This window comes from Anopheles arabiensis, chromosome 3, assembly GCF_016920715.1.
Source record: "Anopheles arabiensis isolate DONGOLA chromosome 3, AaraD3, whole genome shotgun sequence".
NCBI classification, from domain to species: Eukaryota; Metazoa; Arthropoda; class Insecta; order Diptera; family Culicidae; genus Anopheles; species Anopheles arabiensis.
In genome coordinates this window covers 31401185-31421967 of record NC_053518.1, presented here as the reverse complement: position 1 = coordinate 31421967, position 20783 = coordinate 31401185, and the positions used below count along the sequence as shown (strand labels likewise).

The following is a 20783-nucleotide window of genomic DNA, read 5'->3' as shown; positions in this document are numbered from 1 at the left end:
ACGGGAGGTTAAAAATCGCAAACCGGTGACTAAAAATAAACATGCGAGCAAGAGCAAAAACATAATCGACAGACAGCACCGTAGCCGTACCAGTTCTTCGGAAGCCCGTTGAACTATAATTCGTCGCACTTTATAATTCGCTGGATGCTGGAGCCGGGAGATAGCACGGGTGGAAGTGTTGGGGTTTTTTTCTTCTCAGCCCCCCCCCCCACACCAGCACCCAAGTGAAGATGGATTTGCAAAACAAATTCGCTCTGCATGCGAGTTTATTAGCCGAAAGAATCGTGGAACAGCTTAACTGCTCGTGACGTACTCGCTTCGGTTGGGCGTTGAAATTTAGCGGTTTGCGAGATTTATGCAGCCCTTGGTTGTGTAGTGAGAGAAAGTGTAGAAAGAGATCGAACAGAAGAAGAAGAAGAAAAAACTGTACGTGTGGTACAATGAATTTTGGTTGATTGAACTGAAGCAAAGAATAAGATACAGGGGTGGTAGGCCTAGTTTGTAGATGTTTGTTCGGGTTTGGTAAATGGCAAATATTTGTATTTTTTTACTTTTAACTTTTACAATGATAATTGGAAGAAATAATTGAAATTAGAAATATTTCCAGTTTTATTGATAACAATAGATTTTTATAATGAAAAAGAGTTAAGGGTTCATCCATCAATTACGTAACGCTAAAATTAAAGATTTCCTGCCCTATTTCCCCTCTCCTGTCTTAAGCTGTAATGTTGAAAGAACCCCCCCCCCGCACTCTTAAAAATTACGCAACGGATCGTAACCTCGTCCGCAATAATTTGGATTTTTTGCAAAAAAAAATCTGCGATTGTCGCAAAATTATTTTGTGATTTCGGTAAAAAAATTGGAGATTGTCGCCCAATAGCTTTGGTTGCTGAATAAAATTGGGTGTTTTTGTTAACTCTTTTTTTTTCCTTTATTGTGATACATACAAATTTTATAATTGAAACAAGATAAAATTATTGTAACATTTACATAATTAGAAGTTGTTTCATGTAGTAATCCACGTATGATCTGTCCTCCCAGCAATGAGGGGTATTCGATAAAAAAAGTCAAGAAACCCTGCTTAATCAAGAATAATAATCACCGTTTAATACACATTGACTTATTCAAAAAATGGTTTACCCATTTTTTACGTAAAACAAAATCTTTACTCCTCCCCCCCTCCCTTATAAAATAAATCGTAACGTTTAAGGACACTCCTCTCACCCCTATCAGCGTTACATAATTGATGGAGGATGCCTAAGTCATTTTTGAATGCTAAACGATGCTAGAAACCAGCAAACAATCCGATCTAGCAAATCGTTGCCTCTCGCTCGTACCTCACATACCATCAGATATCGGATTGTTTTGCGGGTCGTATGCTGCCCGGGGGTTGTTGTACGAGCTAAAATGTTTTCGTACAGCGCCATCTATTGGAACCAAACTCAATACCATGCTTACGTCATATGCACCTAGATGGCGCTTCTGTCTGAGGCTGAGTGCGATTTTAAAATATCGGTTAAGAGAGTTAAATAAAAGAATCAATTCTTTCTTTCTATTCTATTCATCTTTTACGCAACGCAACCACAGTGTTTGCAAGTACGAATCATAGTTTTTGTTTTATTGCTCTACACACTAAGGCCATTTTAAGATGGAAATAAAATCCTACTTACAACACAATATTGTACCTAAACAGAATGAAAAACATAACCTCTTTCCTAAACGACATTTCATTCATTCTACAGTAAACGCCTAACACATCGTAAACGTGCACTTTACACAGTTACGTTTTTCCTCTACTATTTTTAACGCACAAACAAAAAAACATAAATGTTTCATTTTACACGTTTACATTACACTCCGAAAGGCCACAGAGAAACAAACAAAACGAATCCAATCAAATGTACACGGAACCCCCATGCGATCTTAGCCATCGCAAAATTATCTATTGTTCGCTTGTTTGTTTGTTTGTTTTGTTAACCGACTTTTTCTTACTTAAAAAAATTAGAACCGCTCTTAGCAAAAACGAAGAGCGAAAAGAACTCTTAACGTTACAACGAAATAGAATTTGTCGCTACTAGCGTGTGTTTTTTCTCCCTTTCACACTAACTATGTACAAATGAACACGCACACGCACGCACGCAAACACACTCCGGAAAGAAAGGGTTTTCTCCAAAATGAGAAAACATTCACTAAGAGGAAAGGCAATAGAAAGAAGAGGATAGGAATGGGGAAACGATTCCCCACTTACACGGTTCGTGTTAATAGTGTGTGTGTGCCTATGATTTAACAATTGCTTACCGTGAACGTGTGTGTGTGTTTCGGTTTTTTCTTCAAAATGTTCAGTTTTTTAGCCTTTCCTGATAAAATCGTCCTTTCCTCAACTAAATTTACATGCGCTGCAGGTGGAAACCCATCTCCATTCAGTCAAAGCCGAACCTAAACGTTATGTCATTTTCGGTGAAGAAAATTGTAACGCAAAGGCGCTGCCACTTTGATGCACATTAGAATGTCCTTACAGCTTCCCTACGACTACCACTACTAGCAGTAACACTAACACTATCCTTAAGGGTTCTACACACTGCTTAACCGTTAAATTATGGCAAATACAAAAAAAAAACACAGAGAGTCCGCCGATTGTGTTGTGAGCCGTCCTCCCGCCATTGTCCCGAAGAGGGTTGTGAAGGAAAAGGAGCATGATTACTATGGTGATGCGCGCCTCAGCCACACACTCTCGAAACAGGAGCGCCCAATGAAGAGGACACAACAGATATTATATTTACAAAATGTACGCGAGATGCGGCGAAACGGCTCACAACAACAAACCCCGCAGAAGACGGGGAGGAGGGAAGGCGGACGTATGGCGCGTCGAATAAATTAAAACGGCTCCTGTTTAAACCCTCGCTCGCTCGCTCGCTCGCCTACACAATCTTAATCGTACAGTCCGTCTCGAGCTTGACGAGCGTTTTCTTCACCCGCAGCGCGGTTAACCGTACCGCCGGGCTCGGATGCCAGCATTCCTGCATGATCTTCGATAATACTACGAGTATGTCCTCGTCCTGCCACCGCTGCGGGATCGGGGGCCGCACACCCTTCACGCACACCACCGCGTACATGTCCTCGAAGCTCGGATCGGACGGCACCACGTCCTGGTACGGCAGCGCGTAGTCCTCGCACGTGGTCGTATTTTTCGCCCCGCGGACGGTGGTGATGCAGCGGCGGGCCATCTCCCAAAACACCAGCCCGACCGAGTACATGTCCGCCATTTTGAAGCCCTCGAACAGGTTCAGGTCGAGCGTTTCGCTCAGCACCTCCGGCGCCATGTAGCGCCTGGTGCCTACGCGCGAGTTGTTCGCAATCTGTATCGTGTCCGACTCGCTCGTGTACTTCACCGCCAGCCCAAAGTCGGCGATCGCGCACTGCCCGTTCCGCTTCACCAGTATGTTTTTGCTCTTAATGTCCCGGTGCGCTATGGACGGTTTGCCCGGCGTGCCGAATATTTCCGTGTGCAGATGCGCCACGCCGGAGGCGAGCGAGTGGGCGAGCGTTTTCAGCATGTGCGGGTTGAGGACGCGCTTCTGCAGGTAGTCGTGCAGCGAGCCGAGCTCGTGATAGTCCGTAATCAGCAGCATCTGCGTCCACGAGCCCGTCCCCTTGATGTCGGCCGCAATGAAGCCGAGTATGTTTTCGTTGCGCATCAGCACGGTTTGGTAGATTTCCGTCTCCCGGAACCAGGACGACTCCTCGGTGGTGAAGAAGATCTTGACCGCCACCTTCTCGTCGCGCCACTTGGCTAGCCACACCTCGCCGTACCGGCCCTTGCCGACCGAGTGCACCATCTGGATCTGTTTCGCGATCGTGCGCTGGACGAGCAGCGGGAGGCCCGAGCCGCTGCCGCTTGTCTGCTCCACCAGGTCGGCGATCGGCATGTGGCCGTTCGTGGTGTTGTACAGGGAGTTCATCAGGTAGGCCGGTTTTCGCTTCTCGCGCCTTCGGTACACCCAGAAGAACGCACCGAGCAGCACGACCAGCCCGCCCACACACAGACACACGGAGAGGGTCAGTGCGAACAGGTGCATGCTGTTCGGGTCGGCGAGCGGCGGTTCCGGGGTCGTTGTGGTGCGCGGACTGTACGGGGGTTGCAGGTCCTGGTTGCAGAGGTCCTCATTGTCGCAGCAGACGATACTTTTGCCGTGCAGTTGCGGCGATACCGTGCCCACTTTGCACTAAAAAATGGGAAAAATGAGAGAGAGAATGTTTTAGTATCAGAATGTGTTTCAGGCAAAGGAAGAAAGAGCTTCCGCTTATTACCTGTAGCAATCCACCACCCTGCTCGGGAGACATGCAGCCGTGGCTGTACTCCGGGACCAGCTGTTTCGTTTCCTCGTCCAGCACTGCCTCGACCGAGACGAAGCAGGATCCGCCCGGGCGCGTCTCGCACGTCCCATTCTGCACGTTGCCCGGACAGTGGCCCTCGCAGTAGCAGGTCAGTACGCGCGCTGTTTGGAAGAGGGAAGAGAGAGAAAAAAGAAGAAATGAAGGTTAGTACATTGAAACACGGTAGTAACGTTACGAGACGGAGCGCCAAGATCGTGCGGTAGAGATAAGTCGACAGCGGGTTGCATTGCGTAAATAAATAATAATAATACACAGTGCGCGCGGGCTTGATCGGTAGAGCTAGATTTTGCAATGAATGGGGAGTAATGGCCATGTTTGGACGTTTTATGACGTTATCTTGATGAAAAGATTTCATATTCCATTGCACGCTAATAATAAAAAATCATTTTGATTCACTCGAATTGCATAGTTTTAGGCGTTTTGTTTTTCAATGATGGATTTTTGTTTCATATTATACGACTGTAACGATTGAATATATCTTTTAAAATTATTTTTATTTCCATTTTCTTCTAAAACATCGCATGTTATGATTAAACAAATAAGTTATGCCACGAAAGTTGCAGTCAATTTTAAATAAAACGATTTTTCATAGGCAAATTGCATAACTTTAGGCGTTTATTGTCGCTAAAACGCCCAAATTAGTAATTTAAACTAATCTTTTGGTACCATTTTAGCGATAAACGCCGCTCCAAGGAAAAGGATATCGTAAAGGCGCTGTATAACGCTGACGAACATCATGATTAGCCAGAACTTACTATTTCGTCCATGATTAAAAGAGAGTACGAACGCGTGTGATTTATCGGTTTGTGATAAAGTTGCGTCAAAAAAAGGGTAAATAAATTGAGCAACACACACCGTTCACAATCTAATGCGTTGTAGCGTCCTCCATCGTGCAATTTGACAGCACTTTCGATCTTGAGGCACTCGATGGACTTTGGAGAACACGATGGATCGAATTTTAATCCCCATTCCGCCATTTGCGCTATACAATCAAACTGTTTTTTTTCTTTCTCCCTCTCTCTCTCTCTCTATTACCCTTGCCCGAGGACACTGCGGATCCGGCGCAACAGAAAAGCGTTTGATGTGACACGTCCGTAATAAATCTTGCAGACACCAATGTTGCAGACCAAACACCGCAAGAGAGCAACGCTGCGCAAACGATCACGCCGCCACGCCGCGTGCACACCAGGTTCGTTGTCTACGCGCTTCGTGATCGCAAGATTAAAAACAGAGGCGACGGGGAGACATCTGGGAGGAAAGAGGGGTGGTGTGATTTGTTTTCATTTCCGAGGTGTCGATAACGGTGTAACCGATACCGCGAAATGCCCCGAAAGTGTTGGAACTTCTGGGGGTCGCACGTATCCAATTTTAAAGGAAGAACTTACACACACACACACACACCAAAACAGTGGTTGGGATTACAACTTTGGGTACTGTTTTTGCTCCCCAAAATCCTTTACTTTAACCTTCTTTTTTGCGCTTGGCATGAGGGATGTTCCACCACAAGTTCATTGTCGACCAACACCGTTGGTTGACCGCGACATTAAGATAAGAAGGCATTGCTGTTATCATTGCCCCCTTTTCAGTTCAACCGTGCGCAAAGCCCTGCCACGAGACGCGGGGAGTACCTGATATCTGAAACGGATCTTCTTCCAAAATGAAGCAAAAAAACAGATGCGCGTGCAACTGCATCGAAATTTTCCACTACGGTGTAGGTTCATATCAACACACACACACCGTACCCCACAACAAATCAAAGCAAAGTGTGAGTACACATTAATCCGTTGCTCAGGTTGGTGGACTGTGCCTGCGCCCACCTTGCTGACCAGAAGTCGTGACCAGCTGATCTGCCGGCGGTGGGGCAAACGAGGGATTTGGGGTTTCGGGGTTGTTGTTAAAAATTGCCAACAACAACCAAAAAGACGCAACAGCACCGTCGTACACACTATATACTCCGTTATGCTTTTAGCAGCCATGTTTAAGACGTACCGACGAACCCAAAAAAAAGGTTGTAAATTAAACCCCTCTGCTTCCGCTGTTCAAGATGAAGCACCGTCCTATAGCCAAAATATGACACCGATTGTGTGTGTGTGTTGTGGGAAGAAGGAAGAAGTTTGCACGACCACGGGTAGCAGAGGATGGCGGCTAAAACCATGAGACCATGTCCTACATTAATTTTCATACGCCAAACAAAAACAAAAACCACCACGAAGTTCTGAGCTGGTTTACACGGAGGAGCCGGTTGCTACAACGTTTGCCACAAAGCAGCAGCAGGAGGAGGATTGATTTCGTCTGCGTCCTCACAAATCATGCTTAAATAATGCTCGGATTGCCAGGTTAAAAGTGGCAAATTGTTACCTCCAAAACGGGACAGGCCAAGTTGAAGTCCACAAGGTCCACCCGTTGAGCGCCCGTACCCCTGCGAGAACTCATCGATCAACTGAGACTGGCGCCAAACGATGCCTACCACCAGAAAGGCATTACGGGAGGAGTCGTTTTGGACATAAAACTGCACGAGACAGAGCTGAGAGCATGAAAGAGATAAGCCGATTGCGTCGTAACTTGCTTGCAGCCCAACAAAAATACAAAAAAGGGTGCGTCCTTATTAGGGACGGGATCGAGAGTTTATCAGTGATCGAGAGAGAAAGAGATAGAGACTAGAGGACGGTCTCTTGTACACACCTGGTGTGTTTCTGACAGGGTAGCATGAAGGATGTAACAAGGGCAATCCTCCTATCTCACTCCCTGTGTGTACACAACACACATCGTCGCGATATCGTAAAGGGCGGCCCGTGTATACACGTCGCACCTAAGCAGAGATAAGAGCGAATGACTGTTTCCCCTTTGGCTTTGGCGAGGGGGACCTACACATCATGATTACTAACAAAACATTCGAAAACCAAATCAAAGCAATAATAAACTGCAAAATATATATACACCGACTTGGCTCATTCGCTCGCCTTCTTTTGATGTTGTTTGTTTTGATCTACATCGTTGGCGTTGCATTTTGGTACCAGATTCATATGATTATGGTCGTTAAAAAGTTGGAATCGTCTTCGTGCCGGTCCAGTACTACACACTCTTCTAATGGAACTTCTACGGGTGATCTGGAATGCATCAGTAGCACATATTCCAGCACACAGTGTGTGTGCTTTCCTATGCCGTGCCCCTTTTTTCGTGGATTTCAATGTTACCTCATCGTCGTAAAAAACGTATCTGCGTCTGAAGAGGAACGAGGCACTACGGGCGAGCTACTCGACGGGGAATCGTGGTGGTGGTGGTGGTACGGATAGGATGGATAAACACAAATATTATTTATATATTCTTCCACCATTTCCTTCCACGTCACCACACAACACAAGACCCCAAAAAAAGACAGAGAAACACCCTTGGCAGAGCATAATGCAACTGTGCTGGCAAACAAACTGGCCTGGCTGGAGTTGTAAGGCATGTGAGTTGTTTCAGAAGCATGATAAAATTACAATTCAAACTTTAAGAAGCACCGAAACCAACGATCGAAATGGTTGCGGTAATGCAATTTGTGTCCGATGATGTTGCTGCCCACTGCTGCCATTGATAAGCTCTCGTTCTCTTCGTGGCAGTGTTGTGGGATCTCTGTTTATTCTCCTGACATTCTCCGGAAACTGACATGCGACTACTTGCTGGGCGGACTTGCGTCATAGCGTTAGCTTAAGCTGACAGCAAGCTGACAGGGTAGGAGCACACAGCACAAGAGGAAATCCCTGGTAAGCTTCAAACGAAACATCGTACCAGGAGGAGGAGGTGATCGTGTGTGTCTCCTCTCTCTCTCTCTCTCTCTCTCTCTCTCTCTCTCTCGGATAATGCTCTTGCTCTTTCTAGCACAGAACGCAACAGACAACACACAACATATGCTAATTGTTTTAGCCGTGTTCATGCCAATGGGTGTTAGAATTGTATTCCTCATTGATTCGATAGACACAACAGACAAGATCTTTGGTAGATCTTCATTTTACCTGGGAAACAACAACAACACAAACAAAAAGTGTCTGTTTATGTCTCATACAATGTTTCGCGACATGACGAAATGGAAGTTGGGGCGTGCTCTCGCGGGAAGGATGGACTTGCAGCAGAGGCTAATCCAGATCTTCGACATGACGAGACTGGAACAGCTACATGATGCAGCGAGATGTCCGTGTAGATCTGTCCCCCCTCTGCTGCCATCGGAAGGACACCCGTGCCGTGTACACACGTCAAACTGGCTAGACACAAATTGTTGACACACATCATACCCACTCTCTATCTCTGGACATGTGTCCGGAACCCGTGCAACGGCGAAATCTCCTAGGCATAGGAACGGTTTGAAGATGCACAGTACAGCACACCAAATAAATATGACCCCGGGTGCCCGGCGACTGCGCCAACAAAACAATAAAGTTAAGAGCACGAGGGATACAAACACACACACATAGCGTATTTGTTTCCACTCTATTTAGAAGCGGATCTACGGCTGCCGTCTCTCTGTTTGTGAAGAGTCACAATCTAAGGAGTTGAGCGCAAACAACGCGTGCGAGCTGTGTTTCCATAGCAGCATCTCACAACAAGTTTCTAACCAGGGTGTGGCGTGTTACTAGCGTAGAATGTCTGTGACTCTGTGAAGCTCCGATTAGCCTCCGAAAGCCGTAGCATCTCAGCGCGAGAAATCTTATCTATCGTAAATTATCTACCCCAAACGATGCTCCGAAAAAAATCTGAACCCTTGTCCAATAAAAAAGAGAAGGTTCTGCGTGTTTGTCGTTGCGCCAGCACACCCGCGCATGACGCTGGGTTTTAATGACATTTTGGAGAACCTCTTCCTGGAGTTTTTGTCCAATGTTCGGTAATATTTCTTTACGCTTCTTTCTCTCCAGCACTGTTGCTTTGGAGATCCCGGACTGCTTGGATGACAAACAGAACAGAATTTGCATAACAAAACACATGTCTGAGGTCTGATCTTCGGAGGGTTCGTTAGGTCCTGAGAGGCCATTGGAGGCAACCGTTTCACACGTCCAAAGCCAAAGACAGGAAAAAAAGAGATAGAAAAAAAGAAACCGCTCAAAGCATCAAAACCTCTGGCTCACTTGAACTTGCCAACTCACCCAGGGGCCAGAACAAATGTCATGGAAAGGAAGGCACAAGCGACAAAAGTTGAGGCGCTGCTGTCAAGAACAGAGTGGAGGACGGCAAACGGACACTGTTGCTCGTTTGACTTGCTTTATCGGTATGGATCTCTCTTCACACACACACACACACGTTTGCTCTCTCCAAACAGGAAAGATTGATGAAATGATGATGCTGCTGCGAGAGCGCGGTGATGCATCAGTTTTCAAAGTTTTCGTAGAACAACCGTTCTGACACAGTGCTAGGGGCGGGGGGAGGGGAAGTATGGGCAACGGACAAACAGGCTCGTTAATTTCTTTTCAAGGAAAGAGAAACACACAAACACACAGCGTCACAGATATACCGAAACGATACATAATGATTCTTTTTGTCACAGAGTGCGCACCAGCCACGGTTTTGCTTCGAATCCATTAAAACGAGGTTTTGCAGCGAAAGTTCTCTCTCCCATTACCCAATAGCAAGCGTCATTAGGGGGGGGGGGGGAATGAATCTTTCTTTCAACATCTACCAGAGTGATTTGTGTGACCAGACACACGCACACACACATAGGCATGAGGGAGCACATCTTTCTGAGCTACATTGTGACACTTTGTAGCATCAACCGAACATCATCATGATGCTTCTTCTCGAAAGGGGGATGATGATGTAGGGATGTGCCCGCTCGCCCACCCAGCCGTAAGTGCGCCGTCTTTCTCTCTCTCGCTCGAAGCATTTATTAATATCACCACGGTGTGTCACCGTGACGAACGGCTGTGAACCGGCAGGCACGTTCCCCGTTGAAACGTAGACAGCAGGGCGCACAATGGGCGAGGACAAATAATTGTGACGCGTCTGCCTCCTTGCTCGCCCTGCGAAATGCGAGGGCTGTTCGGATGTTGGAATGGTTTGCACCCACGCATGCACGCACTCAGGCAGAGACGCACTCAGTGCGCATAACTCAAACGCAAACGATGACAGTATGGGAAGGGGGCACACATCCGCAACCAGGCAGCTGACCATCGATGACATTTGCCGAACGAACTCGGCAAACGGAACAGCAGGACAGCGGTGATGGTCTGTTCTTCGTTCCTTTGCTCTGCTGCAGCACCCACAGGGCAAAAGATCAATATTTGCTCGGCAAAGGTTTCCTCGTCACTGTCATTTGAAGACAGTGTTCACAATGCCAGACTTCCACTTTGGAACATAAAACGATCTAAAGGACAAACCTTCTTTCGCCATCCATTTTAAAGTGTCTTTCCGCGTTTCGGGAGTCCTGTTGCCTTGGAGCAATCAAAGTCGTGCGACTAAATTAAACTGCAATTAAAACCCACACTTCCGGTTGTGTATCCACTAGCGAACGTTCACAATCCGGTTTGGGGCCAGCCGCCCGGTGCCGGAATAATCGCGCACCGAAAATGATCGATAAATTTGCTACAAACACACAGACACACCAAAAGGGTAATAAAATTCAACAGGCTGAAAATATCGTACAATAAAGCGTAACGAAAAAAAAATAAAACAGTCTCTTCGTCCCCCCAAGAGACTCGATTCTTTTTTGGATCGCTACCCACTGCAGGCGGCTGCTGCTGGCTTTTGCTCCCTGCTGCGTCAAACGCGACACCAACGTGAACAACAAACCGTCAGCTTTGAAGCCTTTCGATCAATCACACGCATACGGAAAGGGGTAGAGAGGAATGGTAGACAACCAAGAAGGTGAGGACGATCTGACAGGACCTCCTGCCGAGGAGGGAGCGTTGGTTTTGTTTTGGTGGAACACGTTTGGTGCAGGAGTTTCGAGAAGAATTTTACGGTAAGAAGAGAGCCCAACCCATTCAAAAACTCCTCAAAAACATTAGCCCAATCTGGTGCGAATGTTGAGCCACCCGCCCAGTCCTTGCCCTCTGCATTCAGGTGCTACGTCCTACTACTACGTACCACGGAAACTAAGGTGAACGTAGATTAGCATATTTATTTCGTATCGCTCCCTGACTCATCGATCGTACCGGCGAGATATGGTCGTCGTCGTCCAAAGCGAATGTTGTCCGCTTTTGGGTGAATGAATCAGACCACGGCAGCGATCGATCGTTTGGCAGGAGGGTAGTGCTTTTGGGAATGGAACCAAAAAATCCAATGCCTGCTACACACCCTCCTACCAGCCATAGCAAGGCGTGATCGTGGCGTATGTGTCACCCGGATCAGTTTGCGGATCAGATATCAAAACTGCCATAAATGTCCATTTTTACGACGACAAATCTTAGTGAAGGAGATGGCAGAGCATCGAAGCATCAGATATATACCGGGTGGCATGATACCTGTTTCTAAGCTGGCCCAAAATCCCCAATCCTTCGTTCTAGATGTGTGGCGATGGTAATCAACCAAAGAAAAAAAGGCCCACATAACATGGTGGTGAGGAGCAGGATTACTACAAAACCCGTTAAAAAAGGTCAAATCTCATCTAAACGCTGAAGTCTGAGTCACACAGAACACAGCCGACAATCGAATCAAGAGAACTCAAATGTCACTTCCGTAACTTAACACAGAACGGCAACGGGCAGCAGCAATAAACTAAACAACAAAATCACAATCGAATTCTCGTGTCGAACGTGGTGCGGCCGTGTGCTTACTGCGTCGCGTTCCCGCAACCATTTGCGCATGATGACCTATTTGAACGGCTAGAAAAAAACACACGCAATTGACGGACAGATGACAGGCCCCTCAAGTCCCCTTAAAAAAACAACCAATCATCCTGGGTTTGTTTTTAGTCCCGCGCGGGTTCAACACACTCTAGGCGAACGCGTCGCGTAACGCGGTGTAAGTTCGCGAAAAATTAAACCCCGATATGTCATCGCATAACAACATGTACTCCTGCGAGGAGCATGCTAATTTTACCTGGCATATGAGACGGAGGACACCCCCTGCAGTATGCTGTGTGTGTGTGTGTGTGTGTGTGTGTGTGTGTGTGTGTGTGTGTGTGTGTTTAATCCCTGGCTCCATGTTTAGCTGTCCAATGTCCTCCCGGTGCGCCCAGCATTTCACTAACGTAGTTAACGCAATCCAATTTGTATGCCATTCTGTTCGGCGTAAGCGCGCCTAAGGCTGGGAGCCCCAAGAACCGGAAGAAAAACACACCATATACTCGCGCGATTCTATTCCTTCCCCCCTTTGTGTGTGTACCCGCCGTCAGCCCTGTGTGTACGTAACTTTGACGTCAACCAGTCTGCGTTTGGTTCTGTGGCGCACAGTCATGTGACAATACGGTTGACGCAGTAGTAAAGCGCTGCTTTTGGGGTGGCTCTTGCTGCGCTTTCTTCTACTCGCGAACGCGAACTCTTCGAACTGTACGCGAATCCGATTCCCAACTGAGTCACGTGCCGAGAGTTAGAGGAAGAGAGCATACAGACATCGAGGACCCAACTGTTTTGGGGATTGTCGGTTTCAGAAATCGATCAACAACCCCCGCGCCTCTCTGCGTGAAGGTCCTATCTGTTTTGGGGTCTAATGAGTTGCTAGCTTCCTTTTCCCCGTTCTCTGCGTCCACTGTGCCTAGCTACAACTATCTGTCAACGAGATACCAATTATGGAAAGTTGCGCCACGCTGAGGAGCTGTACGCTTAGCCAGATATATCTACAACCAACAAAAACCAGAAGCCAAAACATAACATTAAACCCTTGTTGGTGGGGACTGGTGAGGGCATTTCCTCTACAAAAAATTTATATGTATGATCTACACACACAAACACACACACATGATCATCGATCCAGGGCAAGCAAACATGCCGGAGTTGACCAAAACAACACATCTGGTCGGTCCAGGGGAGAGATGCCCTCCAAAAAAAATCGTTGATTGATGCCCCACGGGGAAAACGGGAAGAAGGAGGCGGGCAGTATGCTCGTGTTGGTGATCAGCAGTGAGTGATAAATCAAAACCATATGGTCCCCCCCGCTTCTCCGCTGGTATGTGTACGAGACGAAAAACGCTCTAAAACACATGTTTGTGGTGCAGCATGGAAGTGGAAAACGGGACAGGGTGGCTGGTGGTGTCGATCGATTGCCAGATCGAGAACAACCCAACACCAGCGTCTCCGTCCGTAAGCGTGGTTGTTTCTACCCGCTGTTTGCTCAACCGATCGCGCACACCCAAACACACAACACAGGTTCGACGCCTACACACGCCTATTACACCATCTAGCGATCGATCGATGGCCGAACGATGGCAGCTGCTTCGCGCAGCGCACACGCAACCGCGCTAATTCGGTGCGCAACACACAGCATCCGGCCGGGGCGAACCAAAAAAAAAAATACACTACTGAAACGTCTGAAACGATCCGATCGGTTGATCGATCTGGAAAACCGCTGGCTTTGGAAAGTGGTGGTGGTGGTTTGGGTGTTTGTGTGGGTGGAAGATAATTTGAATAAAGCATTTGCCTCCCAGTTGTTCCGCTGCCGGGCTCACGGGGCAAACTTCAATCAAAATACCACCCTCCCCCAAAAAAAGGGGGCCTCTCCCCCGCCGTGTATGCGCAATATGGTAAAACGGGGGTAGTGGTTTCTTCGTCTAGCTGCTGCTTAGAGAGATCATGTTCCAAAGAGATTGGAGAACGGGCAAAGCAACACACGGACGGCGCACGGTCGCGATCTCCTTACCTGCCGCTGTGCCGTCCGACCCCCCGGCATATTTATGTAGGCAGCATTATAATAATTGTTCCGCCGCTGTGTTAAGTACAGCCACTCGCCCCCACCCTCCTACGCGATCTCGCGCGCCAGCTCCCTTTTACTAGATGAAATATTCAAAACCGCACGAACAGCAGCACACGCTCGGCATGTGCTAGTTATTATGTGCAGCGCGTATCAACTTTTTTGCTCGAGCGATCGACATCGGGCAAAGCGAGGGCAGCAGACGAAAGCACGAATCGTTGAATACAAATTGCAGCCAGAGCAGAATGCTGCTGCAGGAGTTTTGGACTCATATTCTTGAAGATCCGGCGGAAAGTTTTCTTGGGAATTGGGTAAAAGGAAAACAACACTGTTTGCTCTACAAAACTGAGCGAGCTCTACATCTTTAGGTTCTAGATTCTTTATGAGCAAAGAATCATCGCTTAAAAGCTTATGGGTAGCTGTTGGTACAGCCTCGCTAATGTAACAGACAAACATCAGATCCTGAGAATAAACTACGTTTTGTACGTCGTTCAAAAATTGAGGTGATAAGTAGATGATCAACATCTTGCTTATACGTTGGACGAGGCTCTAGCCACATGAAATAAGCATTTACTTTCTCCCATGAAGAACCAATCCAATTGACCAAGATATTGAAATGGTCCAATTATTGAAGTCCAAGATATTGAACTAGACTGAGATGCTAACTGTTTAAGCAAACAAGCAACCCTGAACCACCCGTATTGTATAGTGATCTTGACCCTGGGAAGTATCTCTATTAAAGTGAAACGTTGTTTGTGCAACCCTAGAACGCCAAACGATCCTCGTATCTCTAGGCTACATTGGGCTACACAAAGAAACTTGCAACAATAAAACCAGAAGCGCGCAACTTACACCCAACCTTAGCCCTAATAGATCACTGTCGCTTAGCTGGAGAGTTGCTCCGATAATGCTCTAGAGCACATCGTATCCATTCTTTCAAGCCAGCGGCAGAAGGCCTGGAAGTCCCGCGGCAAAAAACCGGTCTTCAGGGCTCAGGGAACCCGCAGGGATCCGTCGCGCTCGGTATTATCCCAAAAGGCCCACATATTCAAACGGGCGCTCTCCAGGCAAATATGCTGCGAATGTTGCGTACCTATCCAGCTAAAGGCTTTTGTTGGTGCTGCTGCTGCTGCTGCTGCTGCTACGGGAGCGGCACATAAATTTCAATCAATTTCAAACGGAATCCCCCGCCGACTTCCCTGACCATGCCCTGGTCGGCTCACCAGCAGCCGAAATGATCTCAATACATCCCCACCCACCAATACCTCTTCTTCTCAGGGAACAGGCCGGGCGTGCACAAACAATTGGTGTCAATTAATCATTTCGATCAACCGAAAATGAATACCATAAATTATACATTCGCATTTCGAGACACCGAGAACCCTCCGAGTGATGGGAGGCGAAAGGAGAAAAGCATAAAGCATCTACATTGGTGAGGGCGCCGGGTTTGAAGCGAGCGAGTAGGGAACCGGCGAACCCGGCAAAGAATAAGTTAACACACAACGGTTTTTTGTGTGTTACTTCTGTATGCTTTTATCGCACGTCTACATTGGTGTGCTGTTTGGGGGAATGGAATGTTAAAAAGGAAGCTGGTGAGATTGCGGTTTTGTGATGGTTTTGGGACACAGAATATGGCTTCCTCCCACACTTTAAGGGTCTCCATTGCAGACGTCAATTCGCGACTTCTTGAATTTTGAAACCTGTTGAAAGCAGATTTTGCTTATGTTTAGGAGACGGTACATTAAGATTCCAATTGGATACTCCAATCATCATGAATATCCAAACTCAGCTCAGTTAAAAGCTGACAAATTGAGGAAGCATAGAAAGCAAATTAGAGGAGATTTCAACTCCTCAACCTCAGTCTCTTTCTAGAACCACAAGAGCAGCCGCATGACAACAAAAAACAAAACTCTTCAGCAAAAAAGAAACTCCTAAACACCGCCAACAAAAATCCTCAATGAAACGGTCGCGGTATAAAGCGGGGTGTGCAATAATAGCAGGAAGTAAACGTATCCACCCCGAGGCGTAAAACTGGCCGCGTGTGCGCGCGTGCTGCCGCGCTGAGGGGAACTTCAAAAAATCGCACGATCGTGATCTTGGGCCCCGAGACGGTCCGACCATTACTAAGATTGCCGACAAGCTTGATTTCTCTCTCGCTCTCTATGCTCTAATGCTCTCCACGTTAGAGAGAGCTTATTATTGATTGCCATCCACCACTACTCAAACACCGTGCTTGAGTCCACGACTACCAGCAAATCTTCCATCCATGGCACATGGCACCTCAACATCACAACCGCAACTACAACCATACACACAACGGCGTCTGTCTGTGGACCCCGAAACGGCGAGCCAATTGATTATGATCTACAACCCTCGCTACCAAACCACCTCACAGCCATTTCATCGGTGTTTGTGTGCTGTCTGCCCGGCTGAGTCTGAGGCACGAGCTGCTGCGTAAGGAGATTCCCACTTTCGGTCTGGTTGTGTGATTGCGTTCTCGCGTCCGGCTCCCGTCTGGGACACGATCGAGGCGAAGAAAAACGCTCGAGCGAGAATCTCGAGAACTGGTTTTCTGAGCCCCTTCATCTCCAACCAGCCATCGTTGGGAACGCTTTGGCGATTAGGGGGTTAGTAGTAGTAGTGCAGGAAGATACGATACCCTCCAGGAGACAACCAGAACACAGGATATATATCATAACCCACTCCAAGCAGTGCCGGGATTGGGTAGCTGGGGCCGCAAGATGGTCGTCCGATTGTTGCCGTTCTGTGCTCTCTGTCTCGGCAGTAGCAGGCAGGAGAGTCTGCTCCTGTCAAGAGATGCTCGAAATTAGCAGTCGTTCCAGCTGTGGAGCACCAACTACCGCGTCATTAGGCGAGATCAATCTCCGGGCTCGCGTGAACGTGGCGCGGAAGAGATGCGCGCCCTACCCAACCGTCCCAGCCGGTACCAACACATGCAAGCACAACACGAACTCACAACGACCTTCCTCCGTGCGTGCGCTAAACCGGGCAACAGCAACAGCAGCAGCAACGTTAGCCAGACGCCTCCCGGGCCCATATGTTTGTAATCATCTAACGAATCCAACGCTCGCTGCTACCCCTCTGGGCCTCCATTGAACACTGGCTCCACACACACACATACATACATATACATCTTGCGCTGCCACTACTCCATTCCTTCCCCATTATTCATCTTCCTCAGCTGCAAAGGCGCGGTTTTTACGCGCTTCCCGCTTCCATCGTTCGCTTTCTCGCCTGCTTCTCAATCTGTTCTTTTGCTCTCGGGTTCTCTCATCCCTCCATTATTACAACCCATCATCAACCCGAACGCAACCAGCAGCAGCAGCAGCATCATGCAAGATCGCGCGCGCAAGATCGTGATGTTATTAAACCGTTTTCGACTGCCTTTTTTTAGTGAGTGTGCTGAAACCTGCCCTAAGAGGCACAGGGAGCATCATCATATGATCGCGTTTTGAAAACAAAACAAATGTACACAGACACACACACACATGCATAGTGCAGGAGACGAAGGGATTGAGGTGGTTGAATCGTTTCAAGACGATCAACGAACCGATTGCGACTTTAGTGCGGGTGATGAAGCAGCAACAGCAGCAAGGATCAGTTACTTTTGCATTTTAATAAAGCCCATCATGAGTGTGTTGAGCATTGGCTAATGATGCTACTGCTGCCATCCCGGGAGAGGGTTCCAGTGCCAGTGTAGCAATTTTCTTCGATTTCTAGCAGAGCAGACCCGCAGATCTAGAACTAGACTGACAGTGATCATTTGGTACATAGAGGCGATGGGATGCTTGAGCAGTTGTGGGTCAAAATTAGTATAAATAAATCTCCCTCACCCGTTTTCATCATCGCACAAGAGCGCACGGCCATGTAGTGTGCGCTTTGATTAATGCGAAATGCTGCATAAGCATAAACTTTACCCGAGTGATAGAGAGAGAGAGCAAGAAGCAAACGATTTGTGCTGCACTGTGTGTCTCTGTGAGTGTAGATAGCGCATCGCTCTGGCTAGTTGATGCTTTCGATTCAATTGGCATAATAAATCGGGTGCATACGCTGCCACAGAGTGCAAGTGCATGCTGGGCGGGAAAGAAAGGACGGCGGGTCAGCGGATGTGAGTGCAGATCATCCATAATTAGCGAACCGGGCAGCGGTGAAACATGATCGTTGCTCTTTAAGCGATCGCAAGAAGGAAAGACAACAGGGGAATTAAAACGGTACCGCCACTATTAATTGCTCTCATTTCTGCCGTTCGCCGCTTACCTTTTGTGTACGGATTGCACACGATGCAGAAACGACAAAAAGGGGAAACAAGCTTCAAATGCAATTGAATCGGAATTCCACCTGCGCGTACAGCACTTTAATTGCATAAAAAGCGATGCAATTAATAGAAACCCCGCCTGAGCGTTTGTGGTAGGCATGGCGTCTTATGGCGTGTCTAACAACGCTTTACGCGTCTATCGCTAGAAAAGCTTTCAAAACAAACATGACAATAACATTCGGCTGAATGCTGTTTGGTATTATCAGTAATAGTGCTGCCTGTGGGTTTTTCCAAACGATTCGCGCAACGATCATCCCTACCGAACGACCACAGCCATAAGAAACCGGAGCAACTTTACGATAAGGGTTCCGCGCGTATAGACATACAAAAGAGTTTAAAACACACACACACACAAAAGTGTGGAAGCCACCTGTCGTTGACGATTTACCGGTTCCAGCCAAATTTGCTTATCTTTTTAATAAGAGAGCTTTCAAAAATTAAGACAAAAACAAAAGCGCCCGAAAAGCACACCATTGGCCACAACCGTTCGATGTTGTTACATGCATAATAAAGGATACGTCGTCCCGCTCTCGCGCTTGTTTTGAGTTTCAAATCATAAAAACATGCTCAAAAAACAAACGCCAAAACCGAGAGAATGACCAACGGTCACCAAACAAAAAACCATACAGCCCCCGAAAGAGCCTTGCTTCGGTCAAGTTTTATCACTTTATGGGGGGGGGGGGAGCACTCGGGTTCGTAATAATCTACCCCCAAGTCGGACGTAATTTATGGGACAGTATGCTATTGGTGGCCACGTTGCGGGACTGTCGCAAAACGAACCAAACGCACGATGCCCGCGCCGCAAAGAAAACCCAGCAGCAGCGCGTGTGTAGGTCGCGTGCTCGACACGCCGGGGACGAAAATAAAATCGTCGATGAATTTGAATCGTTACTCCCCCCCCCTCCCCTTCCTCTTCACTAGCTGCTCGATCGAGTTTAAATTGAGTTTGATTTGAGAAGTGCATCAATTAAAGCGCCCCCATCGGGGCACGGTCGACCCATTAGCCGCCGGGCCGCCGAGCGAGCGTCTTTAAATAACGGATTCAATCGGCGGACTAATTTGTAGATTTGCCGGTGCCTGGTGGCCGTGGCAAAGGGGAGGGTGGCCGTACTGATTGACTCTTGAACGTGCGGAGAGAGGCGCCATTCGGGATGAAGTTTATTTATCCATTTGTCAAAGCCGTCCGTTACACGAGTGAGTGGATAGAAAAACAGAATCATGATCAAGAAATTCCACTACCAAAAAAATCAAAATAAATCAAACAGTAGAAAACACACTCACATGTGTTTGTGTGTGTGTGTGTGTGTGTACTCACTCACTCTCGCGCGAAGAGAGTTGGTTGGATCGCAAAAAAAAGGAAACGAAACCTTGTCGATGATGGTGTAGTGCCGAACCAGAATGCACCCCCAGAGTCTAACAGGGCGAAATGCAAATAAGAAGATTAACTTTGCGCCCCCGACGCGCACGCGTTTGCCCCCCCCCCCAACACAGCACAGGGGGTGGTGGTGATGTGATATGGTGCCTGCGCTATATGTGGGTAGCGGCGCGGGGCACTGGCGGCGAGTTGCAAAACGGGCAGATTTCATTCATAAAATTTGCTTTCGCGTGGCCATCCGAGCAGCCCACAGTCCTAACACAAGCAACTTCTTCTGCTGCCTCATGCCGTCGTGCTTTTGAGAGGACGAGACGATCGCCATCCATCGTCACACGGCTGCTGCCGGTGAAGTTGCAATGATTACGCAGCAGCGCGGCGAGAGTGTTTGGCACCGCCGAATGCTCCCGATTTTCTGCGCTGTGTAACAGAAACAAACACACACAGCACAGCAGCTGCATCGGGGACAACAACATCATCAACGGTCCAACCACACACGGGGTCCGCACGCCACCAAACGGACAGAGTGCAGTGATGTGCAGTACTATTTTTAAACTCTAAATTCCCGTTTTGGTTCGTCGTGGACGTCCTCGTGCTGGCGCGCTCTGCTCTCGTCGACCGACCAGATGCACAGATGCCATTCCGTTGCGCAATTTTGCCAATCGCAATTAAATGCTCTCGACCGTGGGATGTGTGTGTGTTTCCCCCCTCCTGTCGTTGCAAATTGTCGCTCGCTCGCATTTTCGTGGAAGTTGGAGGAGGCTGTGATGCACTCTGTGATGCATCATACCGGGGCATCATCATCATCCACTACACGTCACTTTATCGTGCCAAACCGCGGGAAGCAAACAATGATTAATCCAACGC

At 47.8% G+C, this 20783-nt stretch overlaps 1 protein-coding gene across 3 annotated transcripts in view; it reads right to left on the bottom strand.

The window, feature by feature from the left end:
* Positions 1-1589: 1589 nt before the first annotated feature.
* The window catches only part of LOC120899646 (bone morphogenetic protein receptor type-1B), a 124145-nt gene continuing 104951 nt past the window's right edge, over positions 1590-20783 (bottom strand). For all 3 annotated transcript variants that reach the window (XM_040305721.1, XM_040305722.1, XM_040305723.1), the window contains 2 exons: positions 4309-4496; positions 1590-4223 (listed from right to left, as the gene is read on the bottom strand). In XM_040305721.1, coding sequence (XP_040161655.1) covers positions 2919-4223; positions 4309-4496 — 1493 coding nt within the window. In that variant the 3' untranslated portion in view covers positions 1590-2918. The remainder of the gene's footprint in view (positions 4224-4308; positions 4497-20783) is intronic.